Source organism: Panicum virgatum, chromosome 7K (assembly GCF_016808335.1).
Source record: "Panicum virgatum strain AP13 chromosome 7K, P.virgatum_v5, whole genome shotgun sequence".
Taxonomy (NCBI): domain Eukaryota; kingdom Viridiplantae; phylum Streptophyta; class Magnoliopsida; order Poales; family Poaceae; genus Panicum; species Panicum virgatum.
In genome coordinates, this window is record NC_053142.1 from 41,078,864 (window position 1) to 41,103,729 (window position 24,866).

General features: G+C 47.1%; 3 protein-coding genes across 4 annotated transcripts; 2 read left to right on the forward strand and 1 right to left on the reverse strand.

Moving 5' to 3' along the window:
• Window positions 1-298: 298 nt before the first annotated feature.
• LOC120641382 (B-box zinc finger protein 20-like) lies at window positions 299-2,516 on the forward strand. Of its 2 annotated transcripts, none has more exons than XM_039917467.1 (3): window positions 299-810; window positions 902-1,288; window positions 2,144-2,516. In XM_039917467.1, the coding sequence occupies exons 1-3, from the start codon at window positions 598-600 to the stop codon at window positions 2,336-2,338; spliced, it is 795 nt and encodes a 264-aa protein (XP_039773401.1). In that variant the 5' UTR covers window positions 299-597; the 3' UTR covers window positions 2,339-2,516. The 2 variants fall into 2 exon arrangements, with proteins under 2 accessions (XP_039773401.1, XP_039773402.1); XM_039917468.1 differs by having other exon boundaries at window positions 2,147-2,516.
• Window positions 2,517-4,122: 1,606 nt separating this feature from the next.
• LOC120641384 (COBRA-like protein 7) lies at window positions 4,123-6,758 on the forward strand. Its single transcript, XM_039917470.1, has 5 exons — window positions 4,123-4,397; window positions 4,500-4,588; window positions 4,840-5,302; window positions 5,408-5,830; window positions 5,916-6,758. The coding sequence occupies exons 1-5, from the start codon at window positions 4,331-4,333 to the stop codon at window positions 6,191-6,193; spliced, it is 1,320 nt and encodes a 439-aa protein (XP_039773404.1). The 5' UTR covers window positions 4,123-4,330; the 3' UTR covers window positions 6,194-6,758.
• A 499-nt stretch (window positions 6,759-7,257) lies between these two features.
• Window positions 7,258-11,383, reverse strand: LOC120641383 (aldehyde dehydrogenase family 3 member F1-like). The gene is made up of 7 exons (XM_039917469.1): window positions 10,888-11,383; window positions 10,699-10,767; window positions 10,506-10,602; window positions 8,689-8,895; window positions 8,177-8,570; window positions 7,989-8,079; window positions 7,258-7,901 (listed from the first exon to the last, which is right to left on the reverse strand). Exons 1-7 carry the CDS (start codon window positions 11,125-11,127, stop codon window positions 7,515-7,517), a joined length of 1,485 nt encoding a protein of 494 aa, XP_039773403.1. The 5' UTR covers window positions 11,128-11,383; the 3' UTR covers window positions 7,258-7,514.
• Between the last annotated feature and the right edge of the window lie 13,483 nt (window positions 11,384-24,866).

The following is a 24,866-nucleotide window of genomic DNA, read 5'->3' on the forward strand; positions in this document are numbered from 1 at the left end:
AAAATAGTATAACCTTTAATTAAAGATACAACGACATGCAAATTTTGAATTTTCAATACTAGCCGTGCAAATGCGCGGGCTATACGCCCAGTTTTATTGGAAAACCAAGGGTGGTCGGTGCAGACCACTCTAGCCATGGCTTCCGTGTGCTTCTACGCTGAACCTACTAATTTGCATTGCTTTAAGCTAAACAGCCTCGCATTGTTTCCCTTTCCACCAAACAATCTCTAGACTCGAAACAGGTCGCACGCCTACTTTCCCACCCCACTGCCCTATATAATATATATAGTATACATGACTCCATTGCTGCTGCCTTTTGGCGCCTCCCAAACTATATATAAACGAGCATCATCATCTCCTGTGCCACTATTCTGGTTCTAGGGCCTTCGGTCGCAGCATCTCTAGACGAGACATTGACTTGAGCAAATCTCATCTACCTCTCCCACTCCCCGCACCGCCTTTTACGCTTGGATCAGCATACCCTTTTGGGCAGCAGCAGAAGCAGCAGCAGCGCGGACCGATCGAGATCGATCGAACCATTCAACCATCGAGGTGGAGTGGCCCGAGTAGTAGCTAGCAAGGCGCGCGGCGGCCGGCATGAAGGTGCAGTGCGACGTGTGCGCAGCCGAGGCGGCCTCCGTCTTCTGCTGCGCCGACGAGGCGGCGCTGTGCGACGCGTGCGACCGCCGCGTCCACTGCGCCAACAAGCTCGCCGGGAAGCACCGCCGCTTCTCCCTCCTCCACCCCTCACCGTCGACGACGACGTCCTCGTCCGCGCAGACGAAGCCGCCGCTCTGCGACATCTGCCAGGTACCTGATGGTCTTTTCCCTTGCTGCTTTCTGAAACTGATCGATGGTGAAACGTGGTGGTAACCGACTGTGGCTGTGGACCTGCGCGCAGGAGCGGAGGGGGTTCTTGTTCTGCAAGGAGGACAGGGCGATCCTGTGCCGGGAGTGCGACGTGCCGGTGCACACCGCGAGCGAGATGACGCGGCGGCACAGCCGCTTCCTGCTCACCGGCGTGCGCCTGTCGTCGGCGCCGGTGTACTCCAACGCCGCGTCAGAGGAGGAGGAGGAGGAGGAGAACAGCGGCAGCCCCTGCAACGCCGACTCCTGCAGCGCCGGCGACGCCGGCGCCACGGCCGCGGCGAGCGCGAGCGACGGGAGCAGCATCTCCGAGTACCTGACCAAGACGCTGCCCGGGTGGCACGTCGAGGACTTCCTCGTCGACGACGCGTCCGCCGGCGCCCTGGCCGCCTGCTCCGACGACGCCCTCTATGACTACCAGGTCCGTTCGACTTCGACCATCTCATCTCCATCCCTTCCGCCTTCATCAGTAGCACGCAAATACTGCTGCGAACTACTCCACCTAAGGTCCTAAGCTAGTCCGCCGGGGCGGCGGCGTATGAACATGAACAACCCCCTGTACTTCTCACCGACACGTTTCCTGAGAACGCCATGAACCTTCACGGCACGTCACAGTCTGGTCCTGCCCCTGCGCCGCCAGTTGCACAGAAGCCCAGGGGCGAAGGTAGGTAATGATTAGGGGGTGCCCATGCACCCACAAAATTTTGCAAAAACAGTGATTAGGCCTAATTTTTCACCATATATGTACCCTATACACCTTAACTCCATACACTCACAAAGTTAGTGCACTCCCTTCAATTTGCTCTAGCTTCGCCACTGCAGAAGCCAATGCGCCATACACATCGCCGCCGGTCGCCGGCCATCTACCCGGCCTAACCACTACTGCCTCCTTTGGCAATTGCAATATTTGCGAGCTGAGAATAATCATGAAGGGCAGCTTGTTGTCGTGCTCACACTTGCATTAAGAAACAAAGAAAATCCCCTGATTTGCTGGACCAGCCTGTCAGGATAATATCTCGTGGGAGACCACCTAGATACGATACGATATGATCTGATCTGATGATACTCCTACAAACGAACAGCTCGCGAATCTTTTTCTCGGTCGGCTCCGTGTCAATTTTTCTCATTTGAATCACCAGCTTTTACCATGCATGCACTACATGTAATTAAAAAATACTAAATAAATAAAAAGTAAAAAAAAAGAATCAGGGAATTGGCTTTATGCTAGGACTCTATCACTTGGCGTGTCGGCGATTAACTCGCGTGCTACTATTAGCAGGGAGAGCAAGGGCAGATCGGCGGGCTGCTGCAAGAAGCTTACACGCCGTGGACGGGGCGGGAGCAGCTTCTCGCCGACGTCGTGGTCACCGCCGACGAGCGGGCCAGCCGGGAGCGGTGGGTGCCGCAGATGCACGCGGAGTTCGCCAGCAGCAAGTGGCCCCGACCGTCGCCTCCCTGCCCGTACTGGTGAAAAGCTCGCCGTCTTTTTTCAGTAAGAAGATGGTGATGATCTGTATTCTGTACTAGACTGCTACTACCGTACTACTAGAAGGTAGCTAGGAACGATGGAAAAAAGAAAGCCAAAAACGAAACGGATCGGTGCTTCTCCGATGCATCAATTGTGTCGATTTCGATCGAGCTCTTGCAAATTGTTCGCTTGCTCAAACTGGACTTTGTGGATGTATGGTTGCGTATGGGCCTATGGGGGAGACGGGGAGTTTTGTTGTGACTCCGCGTGCGTGACCACTCCCATGATGGCAGCGCCGTACTGTATACTGTACATCTGTACCGGCGAGATCGATTGGCCATGCACCCATGCTGCCTACCGGTCGAATGTCGCCGAGGCATCCGAGGGGTGGGCGCGCCGTCGACGAGACAGAGGATGTTGACAAATGACAAGGTAGCAGGCGAGCAGGAACTCCACCGTGGCGATCGTTGCCGACCTCGGCGAAGTCTCTGGCTTTCCGGTGCTGCAGTTTTCTTTTTTTTTTAATCTCTAAGCAGCTCATTAATTGCTTTATTATTCACCAAATTGGTCAATTGGGCAGTCGCGCCCCACAAGACGAGTTACAAAATCTGGAAGAGGATCACGCCAAATACATGGATGATCCGGATCCCTCTCAAGGCCTAGACGAGCTAACTCATGAGCACAATTGTTAAAGGAACAGGAAATGTAAGGCCCTCCCACGAGCGAAGTTTAAAACTGTTCAAACCTTAACCTACGACCTCAGGAGAAATTAGCAACACATGTGAAATAAAGCGACTCATCTACCTTAACCTACCACCTCAGGAGAAATTAGCAACACATGTGAAATAAAGCGACTCATCTCTCCTTCCTCTCTCAGGATTCTCTCCTCCCATCACCGACAAACGGGGAGCTTGCCACTGGGCCAATAGTCCGTCCGCAAAAAAAAGAAAAGGAAAAAAACATTTTGGAGAGCCTAAGAAACACAAAAAACATGAATAGCCCAAGTGCCCAACCTTACGCCGTCTGAGCGTGGGCCTTACAGATGAGAGTCCAGCAGCCTTCTTTGGGCCTCGTTCGGCCCTGGTTTGTCTAAGCGCCATGCGCTCTCTGGCAGAATTTGACCCATAAGTGGCTCATTTGGCCCCGAAATTGTTAATTTTTCAAAATTGCTATTGCCAAATAAATGAATAATGGTTTCAGTGAGAACGTTTGGCTCACGTCCGTTTCTTTTGTCAGATTCTAAGTTTTAGTACACTGCCTCCAGATACCTTCACCATTGGCCACTAAACTTCTGCCACAACGAGCCAATGAGCCAGGTGAGCACAAGAGATTGCCACGAAGTACTACCAAGTCTTCGCCAAAAGACCAGTCTCAAGCAAAAAAAAAATATTCATGAGTCACGTCATCTCTGCGTTGATCGGGCCGTCGGGTCCTCATCACCTGCCGTCTGTGGCCACGAGCAGGTTTACTTGCGAGGCAGCTGCTCTCTATCCATGATGACCTCCTCTCTGCCCCGGGACCACACGCCGGCGAGAGCGTGAGACCACCCCCCGGTTCAAACCTTCCCTCCAAATGTGGCAACGCCGTGCCAAATCGGCGTGCCGCGCCCTACATGCCCCGATCCGGGGTGGCCTTCCGAAAACGCGCCGCGGTGACTGGCGACTGGCGACTGGTGAGCGGGCGCCAACTGGGCCGCCACCAGCAGTAATCAATGTTTTTTTTCCTGCAGCGGCGGCGTATCTGCGGGCTGCAGCCTCTGCCTGCAACTCTGCAAGCGAAAACCTCCCCGTCCCCGGCGTTTAATTCGAGGCGAGTGCAGCGATCGATCGATGGGACTGGGAGGCGAACGTCACATCGGCGATCGGATTATCGACTGACCGAACTCCCGGTGTCTTGTACTCTTGTTCCTCGTGCCCCCTCTCGCCTTCCCCCTTGTCTCCTGCGAAACCGAGCGTCAAGCGCGTTCAGACGGGGGATTCTATCGGCTTTGGACCGATGGGGAAGGAGCGCTTCGTCTTCGTCCTGCTCGTCTTCTCGTGCTCTTCTTGCTCCAGATTCGCGGGTGATCTTCCTCCTTCCTTTCTTCTTGCGTGTTCCAATCGTTGAAATGGGCGGCCGAATCGTGGTTGCTGATTGTTTGATCGCGCTGGATTGATTGGATCAGATGCCTACGACCCCATGGATCCGAACGGGGACATCACGATCAACTGGGACTTCCAGAGCCTCGACGTCAAGGTCGCCAACACGTACACGGTACGCATTCTTGATGTTGAGTTGTGAGTTCTTTAGCGCCGCCATTCTTCCACACGGGTGATGGATCCGAAGAAAAGATTCAGACTTTCTCCGCCTCCCTTGCTGCTAGTGCTAGCATTCTTTTTTTTTTTCATGTTTCAAGTTGCCATTTACCCCCATTCCTCGCGGTGAAATTTTTGTTATTTACCCTTGCATCCGGGAAACTCAAATTGCCTGAGCGAAAGTGGACGATCGATTTGCTCTGTGCGCAGGTCATGGTGAGCATCCAAAACCACCAGCTGTACCGGCACATCGAGCGCCCGGGGTGGCGGCTGAGCTGGAGCTGGGCCGGCGAGGAGGTGATCTGGGACGCGAGGGGCGCGGAGGCGACGGAGCAGGGCGACTGCTCCCGCGTCGGCGGCGGGAGCCGCCCGCACTGCTGCCAGAAGCGGCCCGTCATGGCGGACCTGCCGCCCGGCACGCCGTTCAACCAGCAGGTCGCCAACTGCTGCCGCGACGGCGTGCTCTCGTCCCTCACCCAGAACAACCTCACGTCCGCCGCCGCGTTCCAAATGGTCGTCGGCCAGTACGCCGCCGCCCGGGACGGCGGCGGCAAGGAGCCCGAGATGCCGTGGAGCTTCGACATCGGCGTGCCGGGGTACTCGTGCAGCAACGCCACCAAGGTGCCCCCGACCAGGACCAAGGTCGACACGAACCGCCACGTCCAAGTGCTCCGTAAGGCCCCGTTCGTCCTTGGTCGTCGAGACCGTGCGCCGTGTTCGAACCCGTGCGCCGCTGCTCCTGACCTGCTCTGACACGTTGTTGCTGCCGTACGTGCAGTGACGTGGCGGGTGACCTGCTCGTACTCGCAGTACCGGGAGGCGGGGGCGCCGTCGTGCTGCGTCTCCCTGTCAACGTTCTACAGCAGCGGCATCGTGCCGTGCCCGCGCTGCAGCTGCGCCTGCCAAGGCTCCCCGGCATCGCCGCAGTGCGTCAGCGGCGGTGAGCCGGCGCCGGCGGCGGGTGGCGGCGAGCCGGCCGCGCCGCTCGTCCGGTGCTCCGAGCACATGTGCCCGATCCGGGTGCACTGGCACGTGAAGGTGAACTACCGGAGGTACTGGCGGGTGAAGGTGACGGTGAGCAACTACAACCTGGTGAGGAACTACAGCGACTGGAACCTGGTGCTGCAGCACCCCAACCTGCGCAGCCTGACGCAGCTCTTCAGCTTCAACTACAAGCCCCTCGTCGAGTACGGCACCATCAGTAAGTGCCCCGGCCGCCACTTGTCAGTAACAGTAATAATGCAGCACGATCTGCAGCAGAATTGTTGAGTTGTTGGCTGTTGCAGACGACACGGGGATGTTCTGGGGGATACGGTCGTACAACGAGATGCTGCTGCAGGACGGGAACGTGCAGACGGAGATGATACTGGAGAAGAGCGAGGGCGAGTTCACCTTCTCGGGGGGCTGGGCGTTCCCGAGGAGGGTCTACTTCGACGGCCACGAGTGCGTCATGCCGCCGGCGGACCAGTACCCCGCGCTGCCCAACGGAGCGCCGGCGACGCGGCGGCGGTCGCTGGCCGCCGCCGCTTGCATGGTGCTGCCGTCTTTCATAGCTCTGGTGTAGAATTATTTTTTCCACCGTGTATCAGGGAGGACATGCCCACCACCTCTTCACCGGGACAAAAAAGGTCACGAGAGAGGAGCGATTAGGAAGCGAAAGGTGCCACTAGGAAGCGAAATGTAGAAGTACCAGTGTCATTCACTCTGTTCGGCAGCTCCAGCAGCCTCCAGCCTAACAGTATTTTTCTCTCACACCACTCCAGCCACCAGCCTGACAACAATATTTTTCTCTCACACCACTCCAGCCACCAGCTCCAGCTCCAGCCCAGCGAACAGAGTCATTAGCTGTAGTGCAACTAGCATGATTGGGAGTTGGGGTTTGGGAAAATTTGACCATGACGATGGTTGACGAACATACGAAGTCAGAGGGCGTGATTGGTCCACTTCCAAAATATTATCATGCTAAAATGTAGGTAAATCCATAAATTTTGCTACTCGTTTGGTTGACATTCTAAATTTACAAGAACTTTGTTAAAAAAAATATTAGCATGCCTATGTTTGGCATGCCGATGTTTTGGTATACAAGCAGGCTCGGAATGCCAAAAGGCCGAGTGTGTTTTTTACCGTCAGCCAAGATTTTCTCCTTTCGTCTAAGGTGCCTGCAGCCCAATAAGGTTAAATTAGGCCCAGTCTTGGCCTGTTTAGTTTTCTCGGCCTCTCGTGCTATTGGGTGGCTGGCTCAAACAGTCATTCCGGCCCATTTTCCTTTTGTTGTTCAAAAATGGCTGGGGTGATCTGAAGTCCAAAGTCCAAACTGGTTCCTGTAAAACAAAACGTGGTATTAATGGCTGGAGGACTAACGGCGTTGGTGCCAGGAGTGGGACTGGGAGCCTGGGAGCAGTCCTGCACGTTGATGGTTGGTGTGCCGTCTACAGGGCAAGAATTCCAGCTGTGCAAGAGAGCCAGAGGAGAAGAATCTGTGGGAAAATATGCACAGGTGAATGTTACTATATTACCAAGAGCAAACAAATCAGATACATGTTTTAATTCGAATCCTTCTTTTTCTTTTTTGAAAGGTAAGAATTTAAATCCTTTGCCCTACAAACTTGTACGCTGTAGTATCGATCGTATCCGGCCAGTATGCGCTGCTAAACACTGAAAGGTATTTTACATTGTCTCACTAGAAGCAATCATAGAGCGGGTGCAGTGCAGTAGCACATACTGTATACGATACTTGCTCTTCAGTCTTCACCACAAACATAATTACTGCATACTACTATTCTTTATTCGCTTATCATTCATTCATTCACCATCAGTTTATTGGTCTCAAACAAATTAAATATCCACGTGCAATTTTCTTGCGTCGATGCTGGAGCCGAGCTGGATCATCTCCTGAGCCCGAGGAAGGCGAGCACGAAGGCGAAGTAGTTGAAGCGGTAGAGGTAGCGCATGAGGGTGACCTTGCTGTCGTCCCACGGCGGGTACCTGAGCGTCAGCTCCAGGAGGTAGCCCCGCTTCATGACCGCCTTCTTGTGGCTGAACATCTCGAACGAGTGCCTCCCGTGGTACTGCCCGAACCCGCTCTGCCCGACGCCGCCGAACGGTAGCCCGTCGATCGCGTACTGCACCACGGCGTCGTTGAAGGTGACGCTCCCGGACGACGTCTCCTCCACCACCCGGCGCCGCAGCGCGGCGTCCCGGGTGAAGGCGTAGATGGCCAGCGGCTTCGGCATGGCCTTCACGAACGCGATGCTGTCCTCGATCTTCTTCACCTGTCGGTAGTCAAGCGCAGGCAGCGTTTCAGTTTTCGCCGGAGCAAGAGACGGCAGCTGCGCATGCGGCAGCGTTCGAGAGTGTACCGTGATGATGGGGAGCAGGGGCCCGAAGATCTCCTCGGTCATGATCGCCGAGTCCAGCGGCGGGTTCAGCAGTATCGTGGGCTCAATGTACCTGGTGGCAGTTTCGTCAGAAAATTAGATCAGGTCACGCACCTTGTAGATCTGCATCAGTTGGCAGATCATTCAGAGTTGAGATCTATCGAACTCACAAGTTCTTGGCGTCCACGGAGCCGCCGTGCAGGATGGACGGCGCCACGGCCCTGTCCTTGAGGAGGCCGCTGAGCCTCTGGAAGTGGCGCTCGTTCACGATCCGCGCCATGTGGTCTGCGTCCTGGAAGAAGCGCTTGAGCGTCGACTTGAGCACCTTGACGAGGACGGGCGCGAAGCGCTCCTCGACGAGCACGTAGTCGATGGCGATGCAGGCCTGTCCGGCGCAGGAGGACCACTTGCCGGCGATGATGCGGTTCGCCGAGACCTGCAGGTCCCGCGCGCCGGCCGCCGCCGCGTCGAAGATGCACGGGCATTTGCCGCCCAGCTCCAGCGCCACGGGCGTCAGGTGCCGGGCCGCCGCGGCCATCACGGAGCGCGCGATGCGGGGGCTCCCTTCTCTCGTCGGGCAAACGGGGAAAAACAGCGCGCGCGTTTGTTAGACTGACGGCTGGCCCCGATCGGACGCCTGTTCCGCGCCGCAGGAGAAATTTTGGCGGTTGGATTGACTTACCGGTGAAGAGGACCTTGTCCCAGCGGTGCTCCATGAGCTGCCCCCCGACCTCGGGTCCGCCGTTGACGACCTTGACCGCTGAGGCGTCAATGTAGCCGCCGATGTTGTCGGCGAGGAACCGGGCGGTGCACGGCGAGAGCTCCGACGGCTTCAGCGCCACGGCGTTCCCGGCCGCGAGGGCCCCGATCAGCGGCTCCAGCGACAGGCCTGCCAACGCACACGACCGAGCACGGGTACGATTATACAGGCGTACATTTCGAAACTGTGCCCCGGCCTGATCTTTGCAGGTAGGGTAGACGATCATTTTAACGATGACTGGCTCGTGGTAAAATGATGAGAAGGGTTACCGGTCACAGGACGGAGGACGGTTTAATCTGGCCAGGCCAACAGACGAGAGCCCGCTGGTAAATGTGCTAGCTGCATCGGGCCGGCTCCAGTGCGCGCCTCGACCCCGAACGGCAGTGCACCCACATGCCGCGCCGGGCACGCACAGAAACAGCCACAGGATCGAACAGCACGGCAGAGCGGCGTCCCTGCGACCCTGCTGCGTGCAACCTTACCCCACCCTCTGAATCCCTTTTCTTAACCCAACCCAGCAGCACCATTCTAAGCTTTGCTCGCATAAAATTAGCAGCTAACTACGCTACTCTCGGTCACGGTCAGCTGCCACTCCAGTTCAAGCTCAGTAATCGCCCCCACACCGCGCAGAGGCACATGGGGGGCAGCCTCTGAACTGAACGTCTGGAGCCTCTTGCGGTCTTGCCCCTGCTCCAGGTCCGGTACAACCACTGATTCCTGTACTCCGGTCTGGCCTGTTTCGCAAATTATTGGGCTTTGCTGGTACATGGTAGTACTAGTGCCAGCTAGGTTCCTACGTTTAACGTTTTTGACGGGCCGGTACCAAGCGCCTGTTCGGATGCGCGAGAGTGGCTGGGCTGATCACCAGCCCAGCCGTTCGGCAGCCGGCTGGTGAACCAGCTGCCCCAGCGCCTCCTCTCTCCCACCGCGTCTCGCACTCTCGCGTGCCCAGCAGAAACAGTGCGTCCAGCCAGCAGGAACTGTGCGCCAGCCCAGCCAGCGCTTTTCATCCCAGCCGAACAGGGCCGAGTCGTCGAGTGACCAGACCACTCCATCAATTCTGACAGCTCCCGCGAACTAGTATTGCTGTAGCGGTGAACTAGTGAAGGCTGAAGGCTCACCGTTTCCATGCTTGCACCAGTGGTAATTTAGTACAATAGTACCCGACGGCGACGGGCACAGTTCAACTGTGTGTACGTGTGCCTCGTGTTCTCTCAGCCGTTGGATGGAGTTCTGTCCTGCAGTGCGATACCACTGGGAGGCAAGATGAGTGGCCCCACGACAGTGCGTCCGTGAAAAGAGCATCAAAATTGATGCCGCATCAGTCGCCGTCAGTAGTTGGGCCCGTGATTAGCCCTACTCTCGAAGGTGTCTTAACACTGCTACGGCACGAGCGCTTTGAACGCCACCAAACCAGACTGCGTACCATGATTAGCCCTACTGACTCGAGCAACAGGAATAAAACCAGACAGGTACCATGACTGCGGTGCAGGAGAGTGTACGAATGCGTATACGCAGGGGCAGCACAGCACGTACAGACTACGAGACTAGGCGTAGGCACCGTATCGGAGAACTTGACCTTCTAGCTTCTAGGTGTGCCACACACAGTAGGGGAAGACGGTTGGCAACGTTGCGATTGCGAATGTTGGCAACGTTGGCATCAAGAATGTTAAGTTTGGCGAGTACGAATAGATGATGCAGGGAGAAGAGGTCGATATGATTGGCGTTTTGGTTCGTACCCAATGGGAAGTTCCAGCAGGAGAAGATGAGGACGACCCCGAGCGGCTCCGGCACCACCTGCGCGGTCGCCGGCCACGCGATCAGCGGCACCCACACCTGCACACACCCGCAACCGATACGCACAGGAAGGGCGTCAGAAAAGTGGCCGGCCGGCCGGAGAACGGCGGCTCGATGGATCGATTAGACGCTTGCCCTGTCCGGAGCCATCCATTTGCGGAGCTGCTGCAGCGCGCCGTTGGCCGACTTGATGAGCACCCCGACCTGCCAAAAACCGAACCAAATCGTCAAGATGGCGACCAGGAGAAGAAGGCGTGGATGTGGACTAAGAAACTGGCGAATGGATTTGGGGGGGGGGGGGGGGGGGGGGGGGGGGATGCAGACCTCGTCCCTGAAGGCCTCGGCGTGGTGCTTGCCGAGGTCCGTGTGGAGCGCCTGGAACGCCTCCATCTCCTTCTCCTTGAGCAGCCGGAGGAGGCCCCGGAGCTGCGCCTGCCGCCACGCCAGGCTCCGGGTCCTGCCGCCCTCGTACGCCTCCCGCAGCTCCCGCACCGTCTCGCCCAGCGCCCCGCCGGCCTCGGCACCAGCAGCAGCCGCGCCCGCCGCCATTGTGGCCGCGCTCATCAGCTCAGATGCTCCACCAGCTCCGGCTGCTCAGCTCGTCGAGCTCGCAGTCGCTCTCCTACAGCTACAGATGACACCGCGGCTCGACGGTGGCGCGCAGGGAACGCCCGGCACCGGGGGACCTATTTATTGCAACTGGCGCGCACCTGCGCTCTGACAGGACGCTTCAATGCGTACCCGAGAGGGGAGCATGACTGTGCCTTCAATGCATGTACCGGGGGTGGTTTGCTGGAACTCTCATCCTTCAATGCGGGCTATCGAAGATTCAGAGCAAGAGCATGGGCTCGATCGACGAAATTGACAGCGGGGGCAGCTAGCGGGCGAATGATCGCCCGCTAGCTGTCGCGACGAACAAGCGTCGTCAGTTTGGCCCAACTGTTTGGTTTGTTGCAGTATAAGTAGGACAAAAATTTTGACCAATAATTAAGGGTATTAAATAAAAGCAAATTGCAAAACTAACTCCACAACCCTGCATTACTTCGCGAGACGAACCTAATAAGGCCTTTGACCGCACGATTAGAGGATGATTACTGTAGCATCACTGTAGCCAATCATCGATTAATTACTGTCATTAGATTCGTCATGAAAAATTACACCCATCCGTGAAAAGATTTTGCAAATAAACTTCGTTTAGTACTCCATGCATTGAAGATTCTTTTTTCGAGAATTGTGCGTGTTACCGTGCTAATGAAACCAAACAGCCTTTTTAATGTAAAATAGTAGTTTAATTTGTTTCTATTTTTTATTAATTTCCTGTTCCCATGTCTAGCTTCTAAGCGGCTCTGACGTTAGCTTACTTTTAGAACTAGCAAGGTGGCCCGCGCTAATAGCGTGGGTAGCTAGTTTTTTATTTAATTCTTTAAAAATATTTACATTGAGAGAAGAGATGTATTTTGTAATTTATTTACCTCTCGTTTGCTCTTATTGAATATTATACTACTTGCAGCTTTCTATGCACATGAGTTCATATCAATCATCACTTTTTATGTTGCTTTATTCTATATTGTAGTTGCATATTTTAGTACTTAAACCTGCAAAATCTAAATTTGAGGATTGAATTCAATTTTGGATCACCTTGAATATGGAGCAAATTGTACATAATTGTATTCATATAAAGTTTTTTATAATTATGAAATATATTTATATGTATATGATAGTTATGTTTGCCAACAATCTATAACTTAGATGTTGGAGTTCGATTTGTATCTTGCAATATTTTGATTAATATTTAGCGAAAATATATCCAGTATAGTTGTTAGAGCACTTAAGTAGCATCTAGCAGATCTAGACCTGACTCATCATCGGAGCGAAATAAAAATGATCATGGATTAGACAAAAAAAAAGTTATGTTAAAAAATAAGTTGAGGCCTCCTGCTGGCTTTGGTAAATAAATGTTATGCAAAACTTATATATATGCGTGCTATGTTAATGCATATATGTTTTAAATTTTTTATTTAACCGAACCTATTATTATTTTTCCCACTTTGGTTACTGCACAATTTATTTGTTTTTAGCCCATATGACTGCATATATTGGTCTACTTTAGAGTTTTGTCATCTCGGTGATAGATAGTTCCATATATATCTTTGTTGTTGTTTCTAACTCTTTTTTTTATTTTTCATTTTCTCTAGCAATTTTTATTGATTTCTCTGTCTTCTATTTTGTTCCTCGGTATATTTGAAATCGATTAGTGTGTATCGCATCCGATGCATCTAATGGAGAAGTTTCCTGTTTAGTATTGTGCCTCAGGGTTTTTTTTCTGAGCGAAGAGGAGCATCGACAACGTATATTTGTTTGAATCATTTGATTTTGTACTGTAGGCAATCAACTTTGAGATAGATTAGCAGGGCTTCAGGCCTAAAATAATTTCAGTTGTGGCTTCTTTGATGGAGCAGCTTTTTTATGGATATAGAGCTGTTTTGAAAACCGTTCGCGCTTCTTCTATTTTTTCATGAATATATGAAAGATGTCAAATGTCCAACATGACATGGCTATAATTTAATATTTTTCTCATTCTAATGATATTATTTATAGACTAAACCAATAAATTCACTTTTGTCCTATTCTTTTGCCCTCATTTTCTCATTTTTCCTGCCTTCTTTTTCTATTCTCCTTTTTCTACTTTCCTTACCCGTTCAATCTTGGTGCTTCTTTATCTTTTTCTCTTCTCTTTCTCTATACTTCTTTAGAGGTATCGATCACATTTGTGTTCCATGCCTAGTGTGTACTTATAGAAGATTAGATGGGGATAATAATGTTAATAATTATCTATGCTATTTGATTCCTCACATGACTAACTTCCTGATTTTTCCCATGCATCTATTTAGATTGAGCTAATAATAGTCACATTTATTTGTAGGTTTCGGTGCTTTACCCTTTATCCCAGTGATTATTACTTGTATGAAACTATTTATATGCCCATAGAATCATAATTCTTTGTTGACCACCATCAGATTAGTTTGTATAACTAAAGTTGTTCAAGAATATACAATATTTATAATGATAATTCTTGTTTGGAGAAAGCATTGGTTCTTTAGCGGCTATTTCTCTCACATTAATTCGTCTGCGTATTCATTGGCCCACACTTACAATCATAAGGTGCCAATGGTCTTGCAATAGATTGCAATATGTGAAACTATGCGCATCATCATTATTTTTTCGTCCCTATCTCGATGTTTGGTTGCTCCAGAAGAAATGGATTGATTGAGTTCGGCAATGATTTTGAGTAGAATCCAGTGTGCTTCATGCAGCTGCATGTACTACAGGACGTTCTTGAGACTCAAAAAGTTGTGATTTGGAATCTCGGGCAAAGACTATGGTCGCGTCGTAGTGCAGGGCGTTCCAAAGATTTTTCAAAGCAATTATCTCTTTCAATAGTACCAATACAATACAACTATGGTCGTGTTGTCATGCTTATGCTGCTGCTATTTTTTTTTGCATCTTTAAGGAAGGTTAATGCGAGACATAGATGGTAACATGAGTTTTTATGTCATGCGGACATGTATTTAATTTTAATTGGATACAGACACTTTTTGGTAGTTTAAAATATTGCATCTCATTAAATTGGACATGGACTCTTTTGTCCAATTTAGATCGTTAGATCTTCATTAAATCGAATGGTGTAAATCCTATACACAAATACTATTTAGATCTTCGTTAATTTGGAGTATTTATTAACTTTATTTGCCATGAAACTCAAACTTGGATTTTTATTATTGCATTTGATACTATTTATTTAGCTATTTTTCTTCTTAATATGATTCATAATCACTACACACATCAACAATAAATTTTTTATTCTAGTTCTTGCATTTATCTATTTATTAATCATATTTGATGCCAATATTTTATACTTTTAATTTTTAATTTAGCTATTTGGCTAATAATAATTTTTTTGTCGTGTGCCAATGCTAATTTTTTAAATTTTATAATTCCGAATTTGCCTATTTAGTAATTGTATTCAACATGGACTCTTTGGTTAAGTCCTAATTTTCTTATTTTTTTAATTCCAAATTAAGCTATATTTACTAATCGTATTTGGTATGTACTCTTTGCCATGTCTTTTTTTTAATTTTTTTAAATTCGAAATTAGCTATTTATTAATCGTATTTGACATCTCATCGCGTTTCTTTACTCCATCATCATCACGAAATCGTCCGTACATCCATCTTTGACATCCCTTCATGTCGGTGCAGTGCCACGACACTGGGGGCACATCGCGTCGGAGGCTCCCTCTGCCAGCCTGTTGCCTGCGACCACCGTGCTGCTAGCTACCAGTAGTTGCTAGGAATTCAAGTCAACATTATCTCTTTGCAAAGAGGTATTATCAGTCCAGATTAATTCTAAAACATATGTTTTTCCATCAAGCTCACGTATTACCCATGCCCCCCTCTTCTTCAATCGTACAGAACGCATAATCCGTTTGCAAAACTTTTAACAGGTACTAACAATATGACATACTAAAAAATTAGTCAACTGACAACAGTTGGACAGTCATAGAATAACGTAGGAATTTCTAGACCCTCTCGACGAACGTGGTGGCTTGTTTTAACACTCCCTTAATAATATAATAGAATTTATACTTTTAATTTTAAATTTAGCTATTCAGCTAATATTAATTTTTATCTAGTGGTAATGCTATTTTTTTAATTTGATAATTCAGAATTTTCCTATTTAGTAATTGTATTCAACATGGACTCTTTGATTAAGCCCTAATTTCCTTATTTTTTTTAATTCCGAATTAAACTATTTACTAATAGTATTCAGCATGGACTCTTTGCCATGTCTTAATTTTCCTTAATTTTTTCAATCCGAAATTAGCTATTTATTAATCGTATTTGATATGAACTCTTGAGTTAGTTTGAACCGTTAGATCTTCATAAAATCCAACGGTGCAAATTCTTCTCTTTTTTAGATTAATGTGGGAATTTCTAGACCCTCTCGGCGAACATGGTGGCTTCTTTTAACACTCCTTTAATAATATAATAGATGCTTGCGTGCTTTTTCCTTCTCCTTCTCCTCCTTCGAAACAGCAGGTGTGTGGGTAGTGAAATAGGCGGGGAGTACTTTCATATACATATGTAAAAGTAGTGCTCAAAAAGTTATTACGTCCATGCAATAACTCCAAAAAAGATCCAAAATAAAATGAACAGAAGAAAAAAATGTGACACTTCGCTACTTAAGTTTCAAGAAAAAAAATGATGCATCACAATACTTTCTCATATGTATTATGTTCTTTCTGTAATAGAATATCAACCACTACAATAAATACAACAAAATAATTATTCATAAATATTTTTCAGCATAAAAAGTGGCTTTTCAACTTAATAAGAGAAAATAGATCTTCTCATTGTTTGATAGAAAAGCTTCAGCGGAGATGTCCCCAAAGAAATCCAGTGACATCCTGCAAAAAAAAAGTGACAAAAAAGTATTCTTTCAAGTGGATTAATAATATTTCAATCACATATTTCGAGAAACTTTCAATGCACATATGGAATGCTTTATATCCTATACACATAGATTTTTCATATAGCGTAGATAAAAAAAACTTCAAACTATGTTGTTCAAAATCAAGTACCTTTAACTTTCAAGATATATGTACGAGGCTTTGTAATTAAAATTTAAAAACTTTTGACTCATATATTCAAAACTTCTTACATCTCCAACTTTAAGCCACATGTTAAAAACCTCTGTACAGAAATTTATATACCAATATCTTTCGAGTCACATATTAAAAAATAGTTGAACATGCAATTCAAAAACTATCAGATCACACATTCAAAATATTGTAAAAACCACATTTGAAGGCAAATATCCACTAGTTTTAAATCAAGTACAAAAACTTTAGACATATGCGAGGAAAAACTTTACACCCTAAGTTTGTTTAAACTTAGACAAACTTAGAGTGAGGGAAACATTAGGATAGAAATAAAAAATATTAAATTTGACTAAATTTTAAAATAGTTTAAGGTTTTCAAAATATTTGAACCAAGAAACCAATCAAAAGTAGCTAGTGGCATGTATCAAACTTCATGATCTTATCAATGATCTTTCAATAGAATGTAGGTTCCTCTATTTGGCTTTATTTTAACTAACTATTATTTTTCCTCCACCTTGAGAGGTCCAAAACTCTTGCAAATAAAAACTTTATACATGGATATTTAAAAGCTTTACAAACAGATTTAATATATATATATATATATGTATACATGAAAGCTTTCTAGACAAATAGAAAGTCTTTGATCTCTAAAGTCAATAACTTTGCACTTTGAATTCAGAATTTTTGAAGTCACTCGTGAAAAACTATTTACTAAAACAGACCCCAAACTTTGTCCTCTGAATTAAGAAAATTTCTTTTAGCATGTTGTAAAGTTTGTCTTCTCATATCCTAAATTTTGTAATTTAAAAATTTGTAATCCAAATATTTGGAAGTTTGTAATGGTTCATTTCAAACTTGTACTTCTTGGATCTAATACTTTGTCCCCGTATATTCAATATTTTGTACATTTTTAGTAGGATATATCAAACATTGAACTTCTTGATCCAAACCTATTTCAAAACCTCGCATTCTAGAACTATAGCAACCTAATGAGTACATGGCTCCAGAGTACAACTTTATGGTCTCATTCATGCATAAGAAAATTGGTCCTATGCAAAACAAAATGGTACAAACCATAAAATTGAATCTAGAAACTTTCTACTAGTACATTTCAAAAATTGTACTCCTAGAGCCAAAACTTTGCATTCCAAATTTAGAAACTTACTGCTTACACATTTCAAGAACTTTAAATATACACATTTAATAACTTCATATAGATACTTTGAAAGCTTATGAGCCACATGTGTAAAACTTCACATATGTAGGTCAACTAATTTCAACTATATGATTTTAATATTTATACATTCTTGGCTTTCAAGTTCTATATATAGCAGTTTGTAAAAAGAATGTGAAAAACTTTTAGTGCACATATTAACAAAAAAGTCTAGAATCCCTACCTATAAATGCACATATTCAAAACTTTTATAGAATCCCTAATTTTTAATTAACATAATTAAACTAATAACTTCACATTAGTATTTTTAAAAACTTATGAACCAAGTGTACAAAACTTTACACTTGTAGTTCAAAAAATTCTAAGAACATAATTGAAAACTCTAATATCCTCGACTTTCAATTTGCACGCATAACCCTTTACAATAGAATATAACCAAACTTTTGATTACTATATACAAAATTTTATAGGATACCTATGCTTGACATATAACTAAAGAACAGTTCCAAAATTTCAGGCATATGGAGACCAAAAACATAAAAATAAAACAAATAACAAGTGTGGTTCACAAAACAAAAGGTAGGCTTAAAACCCCCGCATATGTCACAAACAAAAAGAAAGAGAATTTGCTAATACATCTAGGCAGCATCATCAAAAAAAAATACACATGAACATGAAGGAGTATATGCAGCTCACCTCAAATATGCTTTTGCTCCTGCTCCCGAACTACACCACTTGCATTGAGAGAAAAGGAATTTTCTCCAGCTCTAGAAACTTCACGCGAATCCCAAGCTAATATTGTGGTATATCAAAAACCAACAAGATGTGTGTGAGAAGATAATTACACCAATAGGCATGGAATCAATACGAACCAGAAAAAATCTCCACAGCTTTGTAATTTCAAAACTTTGTACTGTAAATTTAAGAACTTTCTACAATTAAATTTAAAAAGCTATACTACTAGACACAAAACTTTATACATAGATATTTAAAACCTTTCACCAATAGATATATAGATGTTTACATAAAAACTTCATACTGAAATAAAAAATATTAACATAAATTAAATAAATTTGCACTTTCAACTCAAGATCTTTGAAAATCACTTGTCAAAATTATTTTAGTAAAATAAACTCGAAACTTTGCAGGCCCAATCAAAAAACTTTATAATAGCATGTTATAAACTTAGTATAACATATTGGGAACTTTGTCCTAACCTATCATAAACTTTGTACCTCTCAGTTCTAAAAATTTATTTGAAAAAATGTTACAATCCTGAACATTAGAACATATAAACTTTAGAAATATAACATTACTAACTTTGTACTCCGAACTCTAAAACTTTAAAAAATACCTAACTTTGAATATACATATTTGAAAATTTGATATTCATGTTTGTGAAAAACAACTATGACGCACATAAAACATCCTAGGTCCAAACTTACAAAGTTCTGTGCTAAAACTCAAAAACGACTACTTGAAAACTTTTAATGAAAAAATTGAGAAACTTTCAGATCATGTATATAAAAATTTGTACAAATAGTTACAAAAATAATGAATATATCAGGTCATGATTCATGAAATAAAAACTTCAAACCTTTCCATTCACAGCCTTAAACTTGTATGCCTAATAAAAAAGTTATATTTCCTATTGTGGAGTTTGGTATGCAAACTTTAGGCACATATAGTGAAAACTTTATACCCAGTGATTTGGAAGGGGAAAAAGGGGGCGGTGGGAGGAAATGTAAATGAAACACGTTGTCCGTGGGTGGAGGGAGAAAACGACACAAATAATAGAAGAGAAAAAGAAAGAGAAACAACTCATTCTGTGAAGCTGTGTCTGTTTGCCGCTGACAGCTGCTAGCGCACGTGCGCCTAAGAGCAGGTGTAATGGGAGGCTGGGAGCCGGCGGTGTCCGCCGTGAAGGAGAGAGAGGTGAAGAGAGAGAAGGGAGCGGGCGTTTAGTTTACCGTCTGCTCCCCGTCGGCTGATAGAGTGTCTGGTCGTGGGCCTGTCGCCAGCACGCAGCCGGCAGCGTGCGCAGAGGCGAGCGGATGGCAGGCGCTTGCAGCCGGCTGGTCGGATGAGTTAGTATCCTTGCTCTAATAAGAAAAGCGCCTCAGGGGACAGAGATAGATTACGGAATCCGACCCAGAATAGGCAAGGTGTTTAGCGTCTGACAGTGTAACCGCCCTGTGTGCTGGTGCGCACAGTTCTAGCGGCGGCATCCGGGCAGTAGCGTGCCACGTCCTGGCCGTACCGTGATCGCCATCGCTCGCGTCGGGCTGATGGACCCTGTCGATGGATCTCTCTCCGAAAACTCGTTTTTGTTCTCGGCGACCGCGGATGTCTCAATCGTGGCCGAAGAATCTGTACCGAGATATGTGCGTTTTTGTCTCATCCTTATGTATAACTCTGTATTCCTATTTTTTCATTTGCATCGTATCTGTCCAACTGCTGAGTATGGAAGACATAAAGGTGCATTGATCCAAGTGCAAGGCAGATGCTCTTTTATCCCAACGGCAAATGTAGTAGAGGTGCAACATGGTCACTTTACTGCCGCACTTTCAAATTTCAAATGTTTTAATATTTTACCGTCACCTGTTACCTCTCCACCACTCATTTTTTTTATCGTTACATGCTATACTTGTGTGGACTCATTTTTTTACCGTTTATTCACTCAATTTTTTTTACCGTAACCTGTGTGGACTCATTTTTTTTACCATTTATTTACTCAGTTTTTTACCGCTACCTGCTATATACTTGTGTGGACGGGGGTTTGCCGCCTGTTGTGTGGTGAGATTTTTTTTCTTAATTATTTTTTTTTAAAATGTATCGGTATCTGTCCGGCACTGTTACCGGTGGGTACACGAAGGCTATTGGCTGGGACATTATTATACATGCCGAGCAGTAACTATTGGTCAAACTATATATACGGTTGTTTCTTCCTACTATATGTACTGTTATTTCTTGCTTGGTGCTGATACTTGTGGGTACAATTAGTACTTTTTTACTGTAGTCACAAAATACATGCCGGTACCTTGCCTATAAAACTCACTTTAGTGTTATATTTACATCATTTTTTCTGACTTCATGTGCGTGCTGGTATCAAATACACTAGAACATTTGTACAAGTACATACATATATCTATACACACACACACACAACACATACATACTATCCGTTGAGCTTATTCTCTAGAGCATGTGCGCATGCTATTTATGTACTATAATTTAGATGCTACACATTAATCAATTTATCCGGTACCATCCCGTACCCGATTCTAAGCTCATTGATTTATATCGATGGTAGATAACTTGCTAGGAATTTCTGAAATATGGTCAAAGAATATCAGAGAGCCACGCATACGCATGTACAAGTACATGTTGTACCTACAGGTGCACCGACTTTGTGGTCCTCGATGAACGTTCAATGTATGTAGATGTACATGAATCTGGTATCACCAATCCATGATCCGAGATGGCACTAGTTGCATACCTGAGAGCAATGCCTTCCTTGTTGCCTCCGTCGCCAATGGTGATGTACATGGGCCCTGGCTGTCGGCCTCATTGTCGTAGATGAGCATTGCATTTGTAATTGACAGGTAGGTAGCATGAAAAACCGATGAGCAAACTAGAATTTTCTAGTGAAAAATCAAAAGGGAATTTCCCAGCATCAAAGGACTCTGAAGAATCTTTGCCTCATTTGAGTTTTAGGAAAACTGACTATTCAATTATGCAGTTGCTAGTCAAAACTACAGTTTCAATTTTACAGTTGCAACTTGCAAGCTAATAAAACAAAAAGGATGCCAAGAAATTATTGCAAACTCTGCAGCACACATTAGGAAATCGAAATCGAAAAGCCCGCAACTGCTGAGGATGGGACGCCGGCTTGCCGTAGGCTGTTTGCATCATTAAAACATCTTAATCTTGCAGTAAATGACATTACCACTAGTGCAAAATAGAAGTTACAGAAGCACTCAGCAAGATCACTTGAAGCTAAAATTGAAAGATGAAATGCACGAAGCATAACACACATGCGAAAATCAGAGGCACGTTCTAACACCCTGCCAAAATCAGAAATCTCGGAAAACTAAAAAACGGCCGTGAGCTCCTGGTGCGCAAGAGAGCTCGTCCAGGCAAAGGCACCGCCTGAGCCCCCGCCGCTGCTAAAATGTGACTTTTTTAATTCATTCCATTCGTAATTCTTTTTAATCTTCAATATACATCCTGGTACACATAAAAGAAAAAAGAACAAATATATTTCTACAAGTACCATATACATGATCTACAACTAAGAGTGTTTAAACATACAAGAACATGTTAGCTTCTCGAGAAAGAACGAGTACAGTATATTAGCTTCTAAGAACATGCTTCTACAAGAAAGATGCACACATCAAGAGAGAGAAAAGAGAAGCAGGGATCTTATGACGTAACGGAGGGCTGAGCGCTAATCGAGCCTTTAACATAAAATGAAAAGGTATATGCAAACTGGATCTAGACATCAATAATGAAAGAACAGAAAAAAGCACATCTTATTAGCAAGAATCCTTGTCGGGACAAACCAAATATCACCTTCATTGCTCTGGCCAAGGAGGAAGAGAAGCAAAGCAGGGCACTCCATCAACACCATCTCTCCCACGCTACTGCGCCGACGTGTACGGCACGAAGGGCCAGGCCACCGCCGCCGCGCCGGCGCCGACTTCATTGGTCCTGCTGCAGGCCGCTTACGGCGCTCCCTTCCATCCCGTAGACCTGCGACCGCACGCCGGGAACTTTGTCAGGGGCAGCAAAACCAAGCAAAACACCGGGGATCGGCCAGAGACCACGAGCATCCGAGCGAGAAGCACCACGAGCACTGACCTACGCGCCGTGGCGCGGGGCGGCGAGGGCAGAGGATGCTGGCGCACCTTGCTACCACCGCCGAGGATGCCAGCGATTTGCGTCGTGAGCTCCTCCACACTAGCGGCCTCGGGGGCAGCTCCGCGTTGCGCATGACCGTACCGGCGGGCACGGCCCATGTCGCGCCCGCGGCCTATGCCGGCAGGCCTGCTGCGCGACGTCCTCTGCGCCGAGGCGCTGCGCGGGCAGCAGGTCCTCGAGGCCCCCGGCTGCGACGCTGCCGCCGTCGCGGGCTCCGCCAGGCACTTCCTCACGGGCCTCAGGGAGACGGCGAAGGCCGGGGGCACCCCCGCAGTGCGTGCCCGATTACGGCCCAGCTGAGCGCAGCCGAGGAGTCATCGTAGGCAGCGGGGAGAGGGTGCTTGGGGGCAGGCTGTAGTCGACGTAGACGGCGAGGACGCGTGTGGCAGCTACCAGCGGGTTCACGTAGCGATGGAAGTCGGGGCAGACGGGCCAGCCAAGGACGAAGTAGCCAGTGTGGAAGATGACGAGGACGGGGAGCTTGGTCGCAGCGCCGCGCGCTGACCGCCGCGGCGACCTCGCGCAAATCCTAGAGCAGGCCGCCTCGGAGCACACCTGGACATTGGTCGTCGTCGCCGCCCTTCACCGCGCCATGTGCGGCAATAGCTCTCGCGTGGGGAGGACAGCACCGCTGCGGCAGGGAGCCGTGCCACCCGCGCCGCCGCAGCTTGAGCGCGGATCTCGGCCCGCCTCCGCTCTGCCGGCCATGGAAACTACCGGATCCAGTCCTGCCGCCACCGGGTCCGGCCTCAACGGCACCGGATCTGGGCCTGGGAGGGAAGCGCCGCCGGTCACGGCAACCGCCGGATCTCGGTCCACTGCTGCCGGATCCGGCCTCGCGCGACCCTGGATCTGCGTCTCACCGGCGCGGGCGGTGGAGAGGATGGAGTCCGCGCCGGCATTGCTTCGACAAGCAGAGGCGGTGAGGCGCTGTTGTCGACGTGAAGCTGTACCGCAGGGGAGGGGACAGGCGAGATGGGAGGTGGTTCAAATGATTTTGAAACGGAGAGACGGCTGTTTTATCGCGTACAGATAATCGTATACATACGCTGATACAGTACATGATATATAAATCAGAGTTCTCTGCTATTGTTACAGATCTCGAGAACCAAACAGTGCTACCATGGATGGACAGGATAACACCTATCGGGGTACTATAGTACTGAAAATCTTCATTCATCTCTCTCCACGAATTGGGCGTGATGAACGGCTGAACGTAGGCGGCCGCGCCAGCATGGGTTCGGTGATGAGACGTGGCGGTGGCACAGTTGACCCGGAGTTGTTGTCGCATCAACTCCGGGATGCGTGCTCGTGTCTGCCGTCGACTTGACAGGCGACCTGCCCCTCGGTGTCACGTGTTTTCTGTGCTGCCCGAGCGGACCGTCTGGCCGGCCATGCAGTTTTTTTTGGATTGGCCGATCACGATCGCGAGCTTGAAGGTTGTCGATGCGGGTTGCCACTGCTTCCTGCTCGGAAATGCCAAGCTGGGTCTGTGTATACGACGAGCAGTAGCGGCATGCGGCTGGCGACCGGTACGGGCTGCTTAGTGGGCCGTCTTGTGCTGTTGGGCGTCCATGGACCATCGGAATTTTCCTCCTCCGTGGCGGCACGCGGCAGGAAGGAAGGAGGGAAACTTATGGGCTTGTTGGGATGTGGCATTATGGGCTGGATAGGTGGGCCGCTCTGCGCACAGCCTGCTGCCGGGCGAGGCTCGGCTTGGGCAGTTCGCGAGCACTCTCCAGCTACCGATATTCCGTAATCTATTATCTTAATACAATAGTGTTAAAAAAAACCACCACGTTCGCCGAGTGGGTGTAGAAATTTCCACATTAATCTAAAAAGAGAAGAATTTACACCGTTAGATTTTATGAAGATCTAACGGTCTAGATTTACTCAAACAATACTCCAATATATTCATTTTATATATATAGCAATAGTATAGAAGTACAACTCTAATAGATATATATGGAAATAGCTAATAGAATCGTGAAAGGATAAAGATTAATTATTTTATGCTTTTAGCTGGACCTTTACATCATAGGGTCCATGAGTGCTCGGCTGTTTTGTGTAAAATGAGTCTGCGCTGCTCACGTTTGATATAATCTCCACTCTTCGCAACAAAAAAGAGTCAAATTGTAAGCTATTCTAATTTTTTTGAATAGTCCAAATATTTCAAGTTTGACCAAATTTATACAATAAAGTACTAACATTTATGATACCAACTAAGTATCATTAGATTCTTCTTAAACATACTTTTACAGTATATCTATTTGGTGTTAGAAATCTTTGTGATGTTCAAACCAAAGCGGTCCAAAGCATGTGAATAAGGATAAATTCTACTCTACAAGATATTTTATCAAAATAAACAACAGAGAGGCCTTCTTTTGTTCGAATTTAAATGGGTCATGGCTTCCAAGAAGGGAACAATAAAATGTATGGCAAACAAAGCAGTATTGCCTACATATTGGAGTTACTACGGGCATATTTGGATTCAAAGACCAATTTTTATTTACATAAAATTTTAGTTGTAGATAATCTAAATAG

What these genes read in the sequence shown, in the direction of transcription:
- LOC120641382 (XM_039917467.1), top strand. Translation starts at nt 598, where the DNA reads ATGAAGGTGCAGTGCGACGTGTGCGCAGCCGAGGCGGCCTCCGTCTTC. An exon ending in CGCTCTGCGACATCTGCCAG is followed by an intron (nt 811 to 901) that starts GTACCTGATGGT and finishes ACCTGCGCGCAG; the next exon opens with GAGCGGAGGGGGTTCTTGTT. An exon ending in ACGCCCTCTATGACTACCAG is followed by an intron (nt 1,289 to 2,143) that starts GTCCGTTCGACT and finishes TGCTACTATTAG; the next exon opens with CAGGGAGAGCAAGGGCAGAT.
- LOC120641384 (XM_039917470.1), top strand. Translation starts at nt 4,331, where the DNA reads ATGGGGAAGGAGCGCTTCGTCTTCGTCCTGCTCGTCTTCTCGTGCTCT. An exon ending in AGGTCGCCAACACGTACACG is followed by an intron (nt 4,589 to 4,839) that starts GTACGCATTCTT and finishes CTCTGTGCGCAG; the next exon opens with GTCATGGTGAGCATCCAAAA. An exon ending in CGTCGAGTACGGCACCATCA is followed by an intron (nt 5,831 to 5,915) that starts GTAAGTGCCCCG and finishes TGGCTGTTGCAG; the next exon opens with ACGACACGGGGATGTTCTGG.
- LOC120641383 (XM_039917469.1), bottom strand. Translation starts at nt 11,127, where the DNA reads ATGAGCGCGGCCACAATGGCGGCGGGCGCGGCTGCTGCTGGTGCCGAG. An exon ending in CTGCTGGAACTTCCCATTGG is followed by an intron (nt 8,896 to 10,505) that starts GTACGAACCAAA and finishes GTGCGTTGGCAG; the next exon opens with GCCTGTCGCTGGAGCCGCTG. An exon ending in GGACAAGGTCCTCTTCACCG is followed by an intron (nt 8,571 to 8,688) that starts GTAAGTCAATCC and finishes CGACGAGAGAAG; the next exon opens with GGAGCCCCCGCATCGCGCGC.